At 40.2% G+C, this 15,324-nt stretch overlaps 1 protein-coding gene across 1 annotated transcript in view; it reads left to right on the plus strand.

Moving 5' to 3' along the window:
• The first annotated feature begins 7,924 nt into the window (after positions 1-7,924).
• The window catches only part of zgc:171566, a 12,987-nt gene continuing 5,587 nt past the window's right edge, over positions 7,925-15,324 (plus strand). The window contains exons 1-6 of the mRNA XM_035661192.1: positions 7,925-8,261; positions 9,605-9,719; positions 11,384-11,434; positions 11,781-11,865; positions 12,482-12,620; positions 14,776-14,882. Coding sequence (XP_035517085.1) covers positions 8,147-8,261; positions 9,605-9,719; positions 11,384-11,434; positions 11,781-11,865; positions 12,482-12,620; positions 14,776-14,882 — 612 coding nt within the window. The 5' untranslated portion in view covers positions 7,925-8,146. The remainder of the gene's footprint in view (positions 8,262-9,604; positions 9,720-11,383; positions 11,435-11,780; positions 11,866-12,481; positions 12,621-14,775; positions 14,883-15,324) is intronic.

The following is a 15,324-nucleotide window of genomic DNA, read 5'->3' on the forward strand; positions in this document are numbered from 1 at the left end:
CACACACACACACACACAATTACCAAAGCTGCAGGTGCTTCTCAATCAGCCCACAGGACACATGCGCAAAAACAAACGCGCGCGCGCACACACTTCCAGTGATCCAGAAAACTCTTAACACATGAAGCAGAAACTGCAAAGATTCAAAGTGTCTGCAGAAACAAGCTGCTCACATTTCAGCCCACATTTAATCAGCAACTAACCCACATCCGCGTGAAAACACACGCTGGCACGCACGCACGTGCTGGCGCAAACACAGGCGCACATTCGTTTGTTTTGCCTTCCTACCTTCTTCGTGCATCCGCTGCAGACAGAAAGTGAGGTTCCTCCGCCAACCCGGCATGGTGATGAAGGAGAGAAGGAAGTGGAGAAGAGGTCTAGGTGATGAGGAGGGTGAGGGTGAGGGTGATGATGATGAGGGGTGGTGGAGAGGAGTGATGATGATGAGGAGAGTAGATCCTGTCCGGTGGAGGTGATGACACGCAGGCGACAGCAGCCACGGCAAATATAACGATTCCCCCTGTTTCTTCTGCTTATTCTTCTTCTTTTTCTTCTTCTTCTTCTCTCCTTCTGTTCTTCTCCCCCTTCTTTCTTCCTTTCTTCCTTTCTCCCCCGGTGTGTCTAACGGTAAACGGCGAGCAGCGGCTGCTCTCTCCGGCAACGACCCCGCTGACAGTCCGTGTGACAGTCGGTCCCGCTGCGGCACCAATGGTCTCTCTCTCTCTCTCTCTCTCTCTCTCTCTCTCTCTCACAGCCCCTCTAGCTCTGCTAACACAGTCCAGTCACCTCTCTCTCTTTCATTCTCTCTTTCTGTCTCTCTATGTTTGCCTCTCTCTGTGTGTCAAACTGTCTCTCCGTCTCACTCCCTGGCTGTCCTCACTTTGTTTTCTTTAATTTGCTCTGTCCCTCTCTCCTTGTCTCTTACTGTTTTGTCCCTTACTCTCTGTATCCAATCAGCATTCTCTCTCTGAGTTCATTTTCAGTTCAAAGGTTGTTTTTTATTTGCTTATCAAGACAAAATATTTAATTTCCAAGTCAATTTGCATAAATACATTTGAGTGCTTTTTAATGAATATTAAAATATATTTATATACTAAGGCTTCGTGCAAATAGGCATACAAAATATGCACAGCTGCCAGTGGGTAATTCATTAACTCATGTGCAGCCGAACTTTGTTCAGACCAACAGAACTTTTCTTTCTTTCTTTTTTAATTTGAGACCCCACAGATATCAAACATGTCAGGCTGAAGTTTTGGGAAATGTGTAATGATGGAATGGTGCATAAGCGTTGGGTTTGAATATTTCATTCAATGTACATGTAATCATTGAACAGTTGGAACAAGATGATATTAAATATATACGACACTGTCAGACAGTGTGGAGTGAGAATGTTAAAGCTACTCGGGCGGGAAACAAAAATGGGAAATCTGGACATTAAAGCGCAACTCTCTGCACGCCCACACCGGTGTTGTGAGTTGTAATTAGACCTGTGCTCAGGTTTGAGTTGGAGCTATGCTGCTAATTATCTGAGGTCACCAAACTTCATGTACTAATAAACCATTTTCACGGCAGACAGTTTGTGGCGGAGGTGGAATTGATAACATTAAAAACAACTGCATTCTGTCTGAGTGAGCTACTCCCAGGGTCCTTGTATTGTGCATGCAGGCTCATTGGCCTGGTTTACTGGGACACTTCTGATCGCTGACAATTCAAAATGTCTGCTGTGCAAAACATATGACAAGTATGTAAGTTTAGAGTTAGAAGAAGATGTATCAGGGAAATGTAAATCAGTCCATCTGTAAGTTTAAGTGCCTTGCTTCAGTAAAGCAGTGATGTAAGTCAGAAACAGAAAAAAACCATGCATGCGATACAAACAACCAAATACAAACAAAAAGAGCAATAAAATGTCAGACCGGTTATTAATTCAAATACAGAAACATTATATAAGGTGGCATGGGATTAACAGTAGAGTGAAAAGCAGTATGTAAGAGCAGTCCAGTGTCCCCACTATCTCTGATATATTTGCACTTTCCTTAAACAAAGAATAAAAAACAAAGAAAGAATTCAAACTGCTTAGAATTCATTTTATGCCATCATGTGCTGTTTCACTGCGCTGCTGGACCTTTATCTTACAGTCGTTCATGTTCAGTGGCTGACTGTTGAGTTTAAAACCACATGGCAGTGACAGGTACAGTGACACTGCACTAAATGTCCTCGGCTGTTCCCGTGCGATGTGCAGTCGACCTTGTATTACGTGTGGCAGCACTTGTGCTTGTTTTGTTAATTGAGTTGTCACCAAGACAAATTCCCAATGCTGTCTCTTAAAATATAATTAAATTGATGCAAACTCCATCGCTGATTACATGGCGTTGACACTAATTAAAGAAATATTGCTTTGTTTGTCCATCGATAATTGGGTTACGTGTCGGGGAAAAAAACAGCCTATACTGGCCTGTCTCTAAAAAATCCTGCCTTCATAGAGCCAAAGCAATTTTGAACTTTGAAATCTAAAGCACTGAATGTAAAACTAGATTTTTTTTTCTTTTTTTTTATGGCTATGAAAGCCTATGTGATAGGTGTAAAGAAGAGTGACTTTGATAATGTATGATACTGTTCCTTTACTTATCTGCACTTACACATTTTGATAGCATCTAGGCAGGTTGAATTGTTCCCTGAAGCGACTAGTAGCGGGACGTTTCATGACTAATCCCTTTTCCAATTGTTATGGAAAAAATCAGAATCATCTGGCTCCCTTGGACAGCTAGACAACTTCATGTTCATGGGGCAGAATGGTGCTACTTAAAACTTCCCGTAATGTTTAGCAAGTTGAACTACTGTTTGTGTTTTGAAATTGTATTCCTTTCAGTTCCTTTATATTACATGTGATATAAAGTAATTCCTAATGAAAGACGGTCACAAGTTCTGTTTACGGTGGCATCAATATGGTTCAAACTATGCTTGTCAGGTGGTCGAATGGTATCTGAAACCCCCACACCTTACATCAGAATCGGGAGGCTTCTCTCTCGGGCTCTCTCACACAGTTATTACTGACACTTTTCATGTGTACAACAGTGCAAAACCCTGAATGCTTTTTTGGAGAGACTGTCTGAAAGTGTGGACCTTCACTCCCATTTGTACAACTCATCACATCACTCTTGAGTCTGACTTATAGCCTTTAGACGTGGTCAGACGACATTTTGTATGGAATAGTTTGTTTCAGGTATGCCCCGGCTATTAGAGCTACATTTATTTCTCCTTTTTTACCACCTGATGGCAGTGTAACTCCACAATAAGCTGACAAATGCACACCCTGACACAGCATCACCTCATGAAGTTGTTGAGGATAACGTGTTAGCAAATAATGGGCTATTTACACATCCAGCAGACACAGAGTAATGGTAGCATTATTTTGAGGTTATGTTTCTGTCCAGTGGCACACTCAGGCTCTTTATCTACCACAGGGGCATCCAAGAGAGGACTTTTGTGGGTTTACAAGGGGGCCGAATGTAAATCAATTTTCATTCTCCTTTAGCTCTGGTTTGGGTTCCACCAACTTCAGATAAAAAAAATATCTTGCCCTTTAGCTTTTAGACGTTCCACGACGATGGTCTCTGCGGTTTAATCACTGCGAGCAGCCCTTCTCACAGTACACAATCATTTGATCTGTTGTTAATATGAAAAATACTGATTAGCGATGCTTTAAGCTTTCTTTCTCATTTGGTATTCAGAAGAACTGCGTGCCCACATCTTCAGGAAAATCACCTCTGTAGCTCCTCTGTCACACTCATATACCGCATGTTCCCTTGTTCAGTCTCTGCGGAGCTTTAATGTGGTACATCAGTGTGACATCACAGACGAGGGGGTGGAATGGGTTCTTCTTTATTTGGTGATTATGGACTGAACAGAGTGTTCACCAGTACAAACTGAACTGCCCTGAGGCGTAGGAAGAGCAGATCTGAATACACACTTGCAATCATAGTGTAAGATGGCAAACAGCACACAATCACCAACCCACATATTTTAGTTGTCCTTGAAAGTGTTACATTCTCTCTCTCTCTCTCTCTTTCTGCACACACACACTTTTACATGATAAGCACTTCACTGTGCTGGGTGCAGAGTCAGTGTGAAGAGCTCGGCTCTGTTCTGATATGTCATCATGTACTTTTCAAAAAAAACTTTAAAGGACAAATGTGTAGGATTTAGCAACATCTAGCAGTGTAGTTGCAGATTACAACCCCTTCGCCTCACCTCCCCCTTCCAAGCATGAAGGAGAAACTATGGTGACCACAAAAATACGCAAAAGACCCTAGAGTGTTTGGTTGTTCCATTCTTGGCTACAGTAGGAATATGGACTCTAGAAGCCACTAGAACAAGCCCCGCTCGCTCTGTAGATAAAATGTCTCATTTTAAGGTAACAAAAAAAAAATAATTCTTATTGTTAGATGATTATACACTAATGAAAACATACCTCTGAATAATATATTTAATTTCTGCCAATACATCCTCCTAAATGTTAAAGACTTTACCTTTGACTTTTTGTCATTTGTTGTGAGGCCAGAGACTGTCTTTATAATTAACTTGAGTTTCTTTTCTCCGTCTGATGATTTGGTATAGGTGTATTCAGTGTGCCTGAATGTGTGCGTGAAATCGAATGATACAATTTCTCTTTAACTTGCTCTCATTCCCACAAATGTACCTCTTCAGACATAATTTCTACATCAAAACGTAGGGATATTTCTGCTGGTTCTACACATGTAACTCTGGAATCAAACGGCCTAAACTTTTGGCACTCTGAACATTTTATACAGACATTCATGGTTTACTAATGACTTTGGAGATCCCCTGATTTTTCCTGCATGTTGATGTTAGCATATAGGTTAGAGTACGGCTGTGCCTAAAGCCTCAAGGACCTGCTAGCATGGCTGGAGACTCTTAGTCTTGTTCATTCAAAGAATGCCTACTTCAATTTTCTTCTCTTTGGTGGACTTTGGTAAGAGTAGAACACAATTTTTGACCACACAGACTAACTGACATTTACCAGCCACTACAACACAGAAAGGACAGTGTTTCACTTATTTTGAAAGAGTGGGAAGATGTGGCAATGCCATTTCAGGTGTCTGTTATGACGAATATAAGCAGCATAACTTGGAACACTTGTTTTAAGCTGCATAAAAGACACAGCAACTCCCAAGCCCACTTAAAATGAACTAGAATTATATTGATGAAGGACATTACAGGCTGATATCCATGATGATCCCTGGATAAACACATACATACACACACACACACCCGACACACACACACACACAGCACAACCTCATACAGACAGCCTCTGTATGCAAGAAACTGTGAGCATTGTTTGGTGGGGGAGTGTGACCTCTTGTGGTTCAATGGTAGAGGTGCAGTGCAATCTGTCCCTCTGCAATATACTGTAACTAAAGTCACTGATCCATGGACTACCTGCATTACAAACTGCTGACTTCATCAAATTAACACACACAACACTTGCACACACCCTAAAGCACCTTCTCCTCACTGCAGTGTTCACTCTAAACATATACATGCTCTCTGTATACAATAGCTGTTACACAAAGGACGACAGAGAGGATAATTGATGTGGATGCATGCTGTAGAGCTGAAATTATAACAAACACACTGCAGCAGCACTCTCACAAACATGCACACCATATGTTCTCTCTGTTTTATTATGAAATAAATAAGATATTGAGATAAGAAAAGAACATTTCAGACCATGCAACATGTAATGACATTGAAAGTTCCTGTTAACACAATGACAGTACAACAAATTAGGGAAATACGCAGAGTGTGGTGCTTTTGATGACAAATGTGCAGGTCAGCAGAAGTTTTGAAGTTTACAGAGCAGAGATGCAGTGTGGGCAAAAATACATTGAAAAAGTAATAACAAGCTACAGATTTTTATTCTTTTTTGTACAACTTTTCCCACATGGAACGTGCCATGTTGCAGAAAAAAAGCAAAAAACAACAACAGAACCTTAAGATTGTTTCGTCTCACAACAGCTGCAGCACTGTGATAAGCTGGAATATAATTACACTGAATGAGAATGTGTGCTTCTTTCTCACAAAGGCTGTGATTTCATATTTAGCAACTGGATGGTTTTTTGAAACATGAACCTTCACACCGGAAGATACAAACAATCAGTCTGTCACAGAGGGGCCTTTCTATCGTTTCCTTATCTATCCATCTAGCTATGTCTGTTTTAGCTGATATATTTCTATAAAAATGGGGGCTGGGGTCCGGTAGCTGATCAATATATATGTACAAATAGACTGGGAGGATCCTGTAGAAAGTAACTAACCACTTACCATTTAGCAGCAAGTAGAGAATAACACATATGATGCACCACCTTTATCACATTTTCTCCACACAGAGGAACCATAGAGAATTTGGTGGGGTTTTTCTGTGGAGGGAGGACACTGCTTTAGCTTCAGTTCCTCTTCTGCGAAATAACAATTTAGCAGTTCTTATTGTTTTACTTCTATTGGTGAGAAGAAGTAATTAACTCATTATACAGTATTGCTGTGGATATGCTCACTGTAGTCGCTCTTTGGACGTAGTCTCACATTATCTTCTTATCCCCACCTACCTAATCGTCTGGGAATTTCTAAATGAAAGTAGCTGCTTGCACTGTGAGAACAGCTGCTAACTACAAGCCTTACTTCAAGGACATGCCTTACCTCACTGTAAAAACTGCATATCTTAACACTATACCCGCCATTAACAAGATTTTCTGTCATTAAAAACAGAACGTTTCGCCAACATTGATAAGATATTTCACCAATCTGTGTTTGAACGAAGTTGGAATAAAATGTTTTCTGTGGATAAGAATAAAGCCGCTGTTCTTTCTTTTAATGTACTCACTGTTAACATGGAACATTATATCCCTGAAAGATTAGTGAATATAATCTAAAATGCTGGCAGAGGCTGGCAACTTCAAAATAACGGGGGATCAGGGATGATAATTAAAGAAGTAAGTTAACATAACATAATGTGGAATCACTCCATGAACTCAACCTAACTCAAAAATAAATTCTTGTTAGATTTGTGCAGTATTTTAAGTAGTGGTGATATGATTCCAGCTTGTTCCATTGATTCATTTTCAACTAATAACAACTTAATAACAGCAGTAACAATTAGATTTGTTGATCCACATAAATTAATTGGCTACCATTTTGATAATCAATTAATTGTAAATAGTTTTTATTGTTTTCATACATTAGCTATTTTAACAGGTAAATGAAAAGTACATTCAACTTAAGTGGTAACATTTGTATAAAGAATATGCATTTATTCCCCATTATTCATATAAATTATCTTAACACATTTTAAATAACTTTAGAGAAGTGCAGCATATGAGTGTAATATATCAGTTTTAAATTCAATGAACAGAATGGAATTGGTAGAATTACCGTAATTAAGTTGATCAGATATTTTTTTTCATGCTTTAATTGTTTGAGTTAAGGAAGTTGATTTGTTTAATGCAACTGGTTTCCTCAAACAGTTTGACTTGAACTAACTCATAATGCTCTTCCCTCATTCACCAGCTGCAGATTAAGCCAATCACTTTATAACCTTTTTAAAACATTTAAAAAACTTGAGGCACAATATCATATGTCATGACAGTGTTTACAGCACATGACTTCTGCATGTCACCATCCTAAAAGCTCTCTAAATGTTTCCCACCCAGTTGTAGCAACGCAAACTAAGAGAAAATCATCTCTTTATTGAGTTAAGCATTTAGAGACCGGCTTGTGAGTCTAATCTAGAAGGGGTGGGTGATCTGGCTGATCCAGTTCTATGGAAAAGGAGAAAAAAGGAGGAGGCTCCTCTATGTGACGTGGGTCTGACTTGATGCTCAAAAGCCTGGACGGAGGTAAAGGCAGAGATCAGAGGACAGCAAGAGAGGACACAGCATCTCAGCAGGCAGCATCTTCACTCGGATCGTTGTTTTATAAATTACTGGCTGTTTGTTTTATCCGCCTTCTGTTATTTTTATAGACACATACTATCACCATTGCATTGCATTTTTCATCCTCAACGTGCAGACCCAGCCCACCGCACTCCTCTCCAGCTCTTTTGCGTTTCTCCTGCTGCGCGGTGTTTTGGATGTGTCGACCGGCTGCAGCGGTGTTCGCGGCGCTGACCGCCTGCTGCCTCTGTTGCGCTCCGCTCCTGTGCGTGGCGGGGAGAAGCCAGCAGCTCAATTACCGACCGGTCATCGGTAAGATTCACCCGCACATGAACTGCTCTTAGTGTGTGTCCCTGTCCGCAGAGACGGCTGTGCACGCCGGATGTCACCAATGTCCTAATTCTCATCGAGAAGGTTCTAGAAAACGTGTGTGTGTGTGAGTGTGTGTGTGTGTCTCCGCTGTGTTTTAGGTAGTGCGTGTGCTTACTATTATTACATAATTTAGATACCTGTAGCTATTATATATTATGTAATAGGTGATATGCTGTACTCCATGTCCTCTGGGGGTGACAAACATACATTTGAGCAAGTGAGGGGCAGGAAAAAAGATGAGAGAATAGTTGATGATGAAGATGATGTGAAAGGATGAAAGGCTGCTGGGTATTACTGGGGTTACAATTCTTTCTGTTATGTTTGTCTCACAATAATTAAGGTGACCTGCAAATGTTTGCTGTGTTGTATTACACAGTATTATCAGGTCTCACTGTCAGTTTGCCTCGAAAACAAAAACTACATTTCTAATCTAAAACCCAAAACACATCAGTGGTTACTGATACCAACGTGCAGAGGCTGTACGGTTTTAAGAAAGAACAGGAGGTTCATGCAGCAGGATTTTACTGATAAGAATAGAGAACTATGACTGTACATGTTATCAAACCTGCTGCAATTGTGGGCCAGAACTCTGACCATGTTACCAAATTGAGGCCATGACTCATGATCTGTGGCTATGAGTAAAGAAGGAAGTGCGTTATCATTGTATTGCACTGTCATACCAAGGGTTTACTGTGTCACCTCATCAGGTGTTTGTTGCATGTTTGTCCGCCAGCGGGGGATCAAAGTTTCTAAACTTCCTCTATGATTAACATAGAGGATTGTATGGCTCTCTGAGTGTTTATAGCAATTTAAGCTTCTTTAGAATCTGTGTATTTTGTATGGTCTTCTCAATCTTGCATCTAATGAAATTGTGTAATGTAAAACATTATATAGTTTTTATTATTATTTATTGTATTTCTCTAACTGTGTGTTTTTAAACTTTACTGTGTAAATCACCTTGAGTTGACTCTGTGTGTGAAATGTGCTTTATACTGTAAATACACTTGCCTTGCCTTGTCATATGACAGTCATCTGGACATTGTCAAGCTATTAAGTAATATAACAGACATGTTTTGGGATACATGATGTTCCAGAGACCTTTCTAGAAAAAACTAAAGGAAGCTAAAACTATTAGGGAGCCGCACGTGTCACAAGAATGGGCAAGTCAGTACCTGATCTCTTTAAGAGTGCATCAGGGTGGAGGTTTTCCTTTTCAGAAGTCCCCTGCTCTTTGTTGCCTCTCAATCTTTTCTGTGTTATGTCATCTATCTTGTCCACTGTAGGTGTGTTGGCGCAGGAAAACCTCCCAGGAGACCAGTTTGCTCGTGGCTCCTCTTACATTGCTGCATCATATGTCAAATACCTGGAGGGAGCCGGGGCAAGGGTCGTACCCATCAGGTACAGTGACCTTTCATACCTTTTAGGTTTAGGAGCCACAGAGTATAGGGCGCCCTGGGGAATCTTTTTGTTGCTGGGTCCCATTTGAAAACACCAAACACTGAGCACAATTTAATACTACAGAAAAACTCACACAACACTTGTTTTATCCTAGTGTGCAGGTGTCAGCCAGGAGATCCCGTTTTTCTGGCTGGTTTCTGGAATAAAACTCCAACTGCATTATGATTTAAACAAAGCACATAGTTTTCCCTTTGTCTCATTTTAATGGGCCATTTACTTTAACAAAACGTACCTCTGCAAGAAAGGAGAGTTTCAGATGAACAAGTAAGTGAGTTCTCAAGGAATAAGAAGAAAAACATATACATAAACTCTAATAATTAGAGCCTGACTGGTATCTCTGAGACCGATACCGATTTTAGAGGGGGAGAATTCACCAATATTGCGGCCGATATAGTGAATATTTGATCTGGAATGAAAATAGACCTTTTATTTTCTGGATTGTGCATCAATTTTGGTAAATAGACTTTTATTTATACATGCTTGTCTGGTATTCCAAACAAATTATTAGATGACCCGCTCTACCACCTGAGCCACAGCCGCCCATTGTGCATCGATGTACAGCAATAGAAGAAAAGGGCTTCAGCAATGTGCAGCTGAATCAGGGCCTTCTTAGAATGAAGACAGCAGACTTCAGAGGAAAGTAAACATAGTAATGCATATGCAGTGTTTGCCTTATGTAAACTTTTGACCTTTGAAAATATGGTAAATGGCTGCACTTATATATTTTTATCCAAAGTGCTATATAAGTTGCCTCCAATTCACCCATTCACACACACACTGATGACAGCGACCATGCAAGGTGCTCCTCTGACCAGGGTTTCAGCCGAAGGATACTTTGACAACCAACCATGGGATAAGGAGACAGCCCGCTGTCATGCTCATATATCATCTCCATACTCAATAACTGCTTTAGGCTCTGTGTGGCTAAGCATGTAGCAGCTGCCTGTAAAGCAAGTAGTATGTTTCCAAAGACAACAGCAGATTATCTTACACTTCATCAAGAGAGCTTTATATTTTACTTTTTACACTTTCAGCTCAGAATTCCTTCATCCAAACCCTGCTACAAAATTATCATAAGAGCATAACTTCCTACTGACATCACCTGTCACGCAGTCATCTGAATCAGACTCACACCAGTATCAGTCATGGTGCCAGATTTGGGTCCACGTGGGCGGAGTCTGTGTAAATGAGACAGTTACTGTAAAGTGACAGTTAGAGACATGTATGTTGAATTATATTATGACAGCCAGTCTTTTTAATTGTTTAATTGTTTTATCTCTTCCTCGTAGTTTATTATTAATAAGGTTGTTTTCAATAACATAATAAATGTATTTGACATTCAAGAAAAAAAGGATCATCCTAACTCCAGCTCAGTGCTTTCACCAAGCCTGCACAGAGTCTCAATATCCTCTAAATGTTAAGATTCAATTAATTCTGATCAGTAACATCTCAATTCTTCATTCAGGCAATTTTTTTATTTGTGGCCATACACAGGGGGTGTGTGGACATCTATCTGCTGCTTTAATCCAAAGTGATTGATAATGCAGTTGATTGTTTTGGATAGTTAATGAGTTTAACTTTCTGTGCCTCTTTTTGTTCTCCAGAATCAATCGCACAGAAGAAGAATATGCTAAGCTGTTCTACTCAATAAATGGGTGAGTTGACAAGAGTTCTCTTGTTATCTCTATTGTTCAGCTCTCTATACGACACGCTGGCTGTCTTTTGCTACCACTGTACTCTGTAACCTATCATTTTAACATGTTCTGTAAAATATAAGCTTGTTCGTTGCACTCATCATAGGTCATGATTTGACATGTCAAACTTGTGGAAATATCAGGGCACACAGTAGCTCACCTGGTAGAGGTTGCCTACCGCAGTGGGCTGGGTATGATTCCAACCTGCAGCCCTTTGCTGCATGTTGTCGTCCTCTGTCTTTCTCCCCCCCTTTTCCTGGCTATCTTTACCTGTTCTATCAAATAATGGCATAAAACGTCTCCTCAGGTTGTTGCTGCCAGGAGGAGATGTGGATATTCAGACATCGCAGTTCAGTCGAGCTGCCAGGATCTTTTACAACTTGGCTCTGAAGGTAAGACATTTGGCACGTGCAACGATGTGCCAAGATGAAGTGACACCTCAGGATCCTACTGAAAGAGACTATAGTGTAACCTGATAGTTTAACTTGGTTCAATTTTCCTTTCATTAAATGACAGGTTTAGATTGTTCAAGTCGGAACTAAAATAAGACATAGACCTGTATCATTTGTACACTGAAAGAGTTTTTGATCGCTGTAATTGTTCCTCCTTTCCATACTGGCAGTGAAGCGATACCTTCCGGATGTAAGTGATAGGGGACAAAATCCAGTGTGACTTAAACAAATCGAGAAGATATTGTCTTTTTAGTACAAATTCCTCTTCTTGTTTCCTCAAACATTGATATTTGCTGAGCTGCAGTGGGAGAACAGTAAGAAGAAGAGGGAATTTGGTACTAAAAACAATGTCACATTGGAAGACTCGGCTGCTGAAGCCTCACATTCGCCCTTAGCTATACTTGGTGTGAATGTGTGCAACTCTATGAGAGGGAAGGATTTGGGTTTTAGGTGAATTAAAGCTTTCTGTGTCCTTAGAGAAAAAACAGATAAAACAGTAATCAAAATGGCATTAAGCTTTCCTTATTTTTCTTCCTCACATCCTCATTCTCTGCAGGCGAATGATGCTGGCGACTACTTCCCTATTTGGGGAACTTGTCAGGGCTTCCAGCAGCTGTCTGTCCTCACAGCCAACAAAAACCTGCTCACCCTCACTGATACGAAGGCCGTGGCTCTACCTCTCGCTCTCACACCAGGTATTCTTTTTCTGCTTGTCCTTGTTCTGCAGTTGTTGTGTTTTGTCGAGCAAGTTAGTTACTAACAAAACAGGACCTTTGTCAATTATCACATTTATCTTATGTAGATCAGTAGTCTTAAAGGCCCTGGACACACACACAGCTGTTTTTAGTTTTCAGCTACAAATGTCTCTTTCTTGGTGCATGAGGTCAGATACCTTCTTAATGAGACAATAAGTAACTTATAGTAAAATGAAATATCTCTCCATTTATCAGTGTTACTTGCTTTATTATTTCACAGTAATTATAATGATTGCAATAAATAAATAAAAAACAAATAAAGTGAAAGACACAAAGGGTAGAAGTCAATTAATGTTTTTCTATCACTACAGCAACCAAAAAGAAGCAAATTATATTTTGACAACAGAAATGGGAATTCCTTTTACTGGAATCCTACTATAAAAACACAACAAAAAAAAAAAAACAATAATTCCTAACTACTTGCTATTTCCAGTTTGGATCCCAATCTGCCTCACAGCAACATCAGTCATGGTGCTACATATTGTGTGATGTAGGCGGATCCAAAGCTAATAAAATGAATGCAAAATAAAAACTGGGCAAAAATAAGTGGACCAAAAATACTAGTTGTTGATCTGCCATCGCTGTGTCCTGAGGTCAGATTTCTACAGCGCCTGTCATTTTGTTAATTTATACAATCTATACAACCAAATGTGTCACCTATAAACTGTGTGTTACCAGTTGGGCATGTACAAAAGCACAGAGGGTGAATAAATGACCGTAGATCTCATGCCATGACAGAAGATTTGAATAATGAATGATGTTATAGGTGCTTTGCGAAACCAGCACAGATCAGATTGAGTAGCGGACCTCTGTGAAATTGGAGACTTCAGATGGAACACATTTAACATTCACAACTCATTAAACAGAGACTAGCTTGTTTGGATTAATGGTTGTATTTTGTTCTAAACTACATAAAAAGATAGCACCGTGAAAGAGGAAAAAGTCTAAATACATGAAAGTTGGAAATTATGTGAAGTCACCAAATTTAATAAAAGTTCCATGCCCACTCAAGACTACTCAGGTGGATTAATGAGAAGACCTGTAGGAATGAGCTGTGGTAGTGCTTAGACGCTTTAACACACAGGTATGGCACAATATATACCCTGTTGCTGTGTCCTCAGATGCCATAGGTTAAACTGCACCTGTGGTCCCAGTTGCATTGCGTATATCCTTCTGGTCCGTGTTGAATGCATCTCCTTAAAACATTTGCAAAGATCTTTTTTTTTTTTAATTCAGCACTGTTTATCTCCATGTATATACAAGCTTGCTTACTTCCCCATCTTTGATGGCACGTTGCAGCATAAATTGGTGCATTTTTGCCACATTCAAAGAAACAATTTCTGACTCTCTGCATTCTCTTCATCATCTTATAATTTCACCTAGTTATACAAAAGCCTTTCACAACTCATTACATTTAAGTTAACTATTAACATAATTTTCCTTGCATATATATCCCATACAGCATCAACAATTTGTAATACGTTCCCTCATCTATTAACCCATTCGGTGTAGATGAAAGAAAATTTATTTTATTGTTTACAGTTGTTATGGAATTCCATTTATAGGAATCCTTCTAGGAAGATGTCTAAAAGAGCATACATTCCTGCATAACTACTTTTTGCTGTTTTTAGACTGACAGCAGTATCACCTATGGTGCTCAGTGTGAGACAATATGTGTGACTCCCATGTAAATGAGACGAGATATCATCATTTCCCCTAAGTTCTCTGGTTTCCTCCCTTTAAAGATATGCAAGTTAGATTATTTGGCAACTCTACATTGCCCCTAGGTGTGAATAGTTGTCCATCTCTATGGGGACCCTGCTCAATGTGGCAGGATATGGGCAGATCCCATGCAAATGAGAGACATCATTGTTTTTAGTAGCACCTTTCTAAAGAGTAATTTGGATTTCTGCTAAGCTTTGAGACCAGCGGCAGAGTACACAATAACACATTATACTCATTTAAGGGGTAATCATTTAATTGTATATAGCAGCCCTGATGAACGTTAGGATTAAATGTAACTTCCTCTCTACTGTGTTGTGTGAACAGCTTGTCTGAACCACCTAACCACAAATCTGTTATCTCTGTCCTCTAGCGGCCCAGTCCAGCCGTCTGTTCCGGAGTTTTCCCAAGGATCTGCTGCAGTCTCTGGCCGAAGAAAACATCACGTCCAACTTCCACAGCTGGAGTCTGTCTATGCAGGTATCTGCTCCCCTTGCCTTGTTTCCCCCCACTTTTTTCTGCCCTCATGATCACCTCCTGTCATGGCTGGAGTCTGACTCCTTCTGACATAGGACTTGGGGAGGCTTCGTCTGTCCATTTAAGTAACTCTGAAACCAGTGGTCTGATAGGCACCACCCCGCTTTAGAGTGTTACCATTAAGAATGGGTATAAACAATTTGCCGTCAGAAGTGGTCTCACAACATTGACCACAGCTTGCACCTCTCCTGTGTATTGTCAAGACCAATCCCTTACCACCTGGACATCATGTCTCTGTTAAACAATGTATAAATGGTAATTATTATATTGCGCTTATCACTTGACTTCTGAACAAAACTGGAACTAAGGAAATTTCCCAAGCCATGTGTCCAGTTTGACCCTTTATGGCTCAGGAATGGAAGGCGTGGTGGCCAAGGGGCAAGGC

The sequence above is a fragment of the Morone saxatilis genome, unplaced genomic scaffold (genome assembly GCF_004916995.1).
Source record: "Morone saxatilis isolate NCDOM2014 unplaced genomic scaffold, NCSU_SB_2.0 Contig18, whole genome shotgun sequence".
Lineage (NCBI taxonomy): Eukaryota > Metazoa > Chordata > Actinopteri > Moronidae > Morone > Morone saxatilis.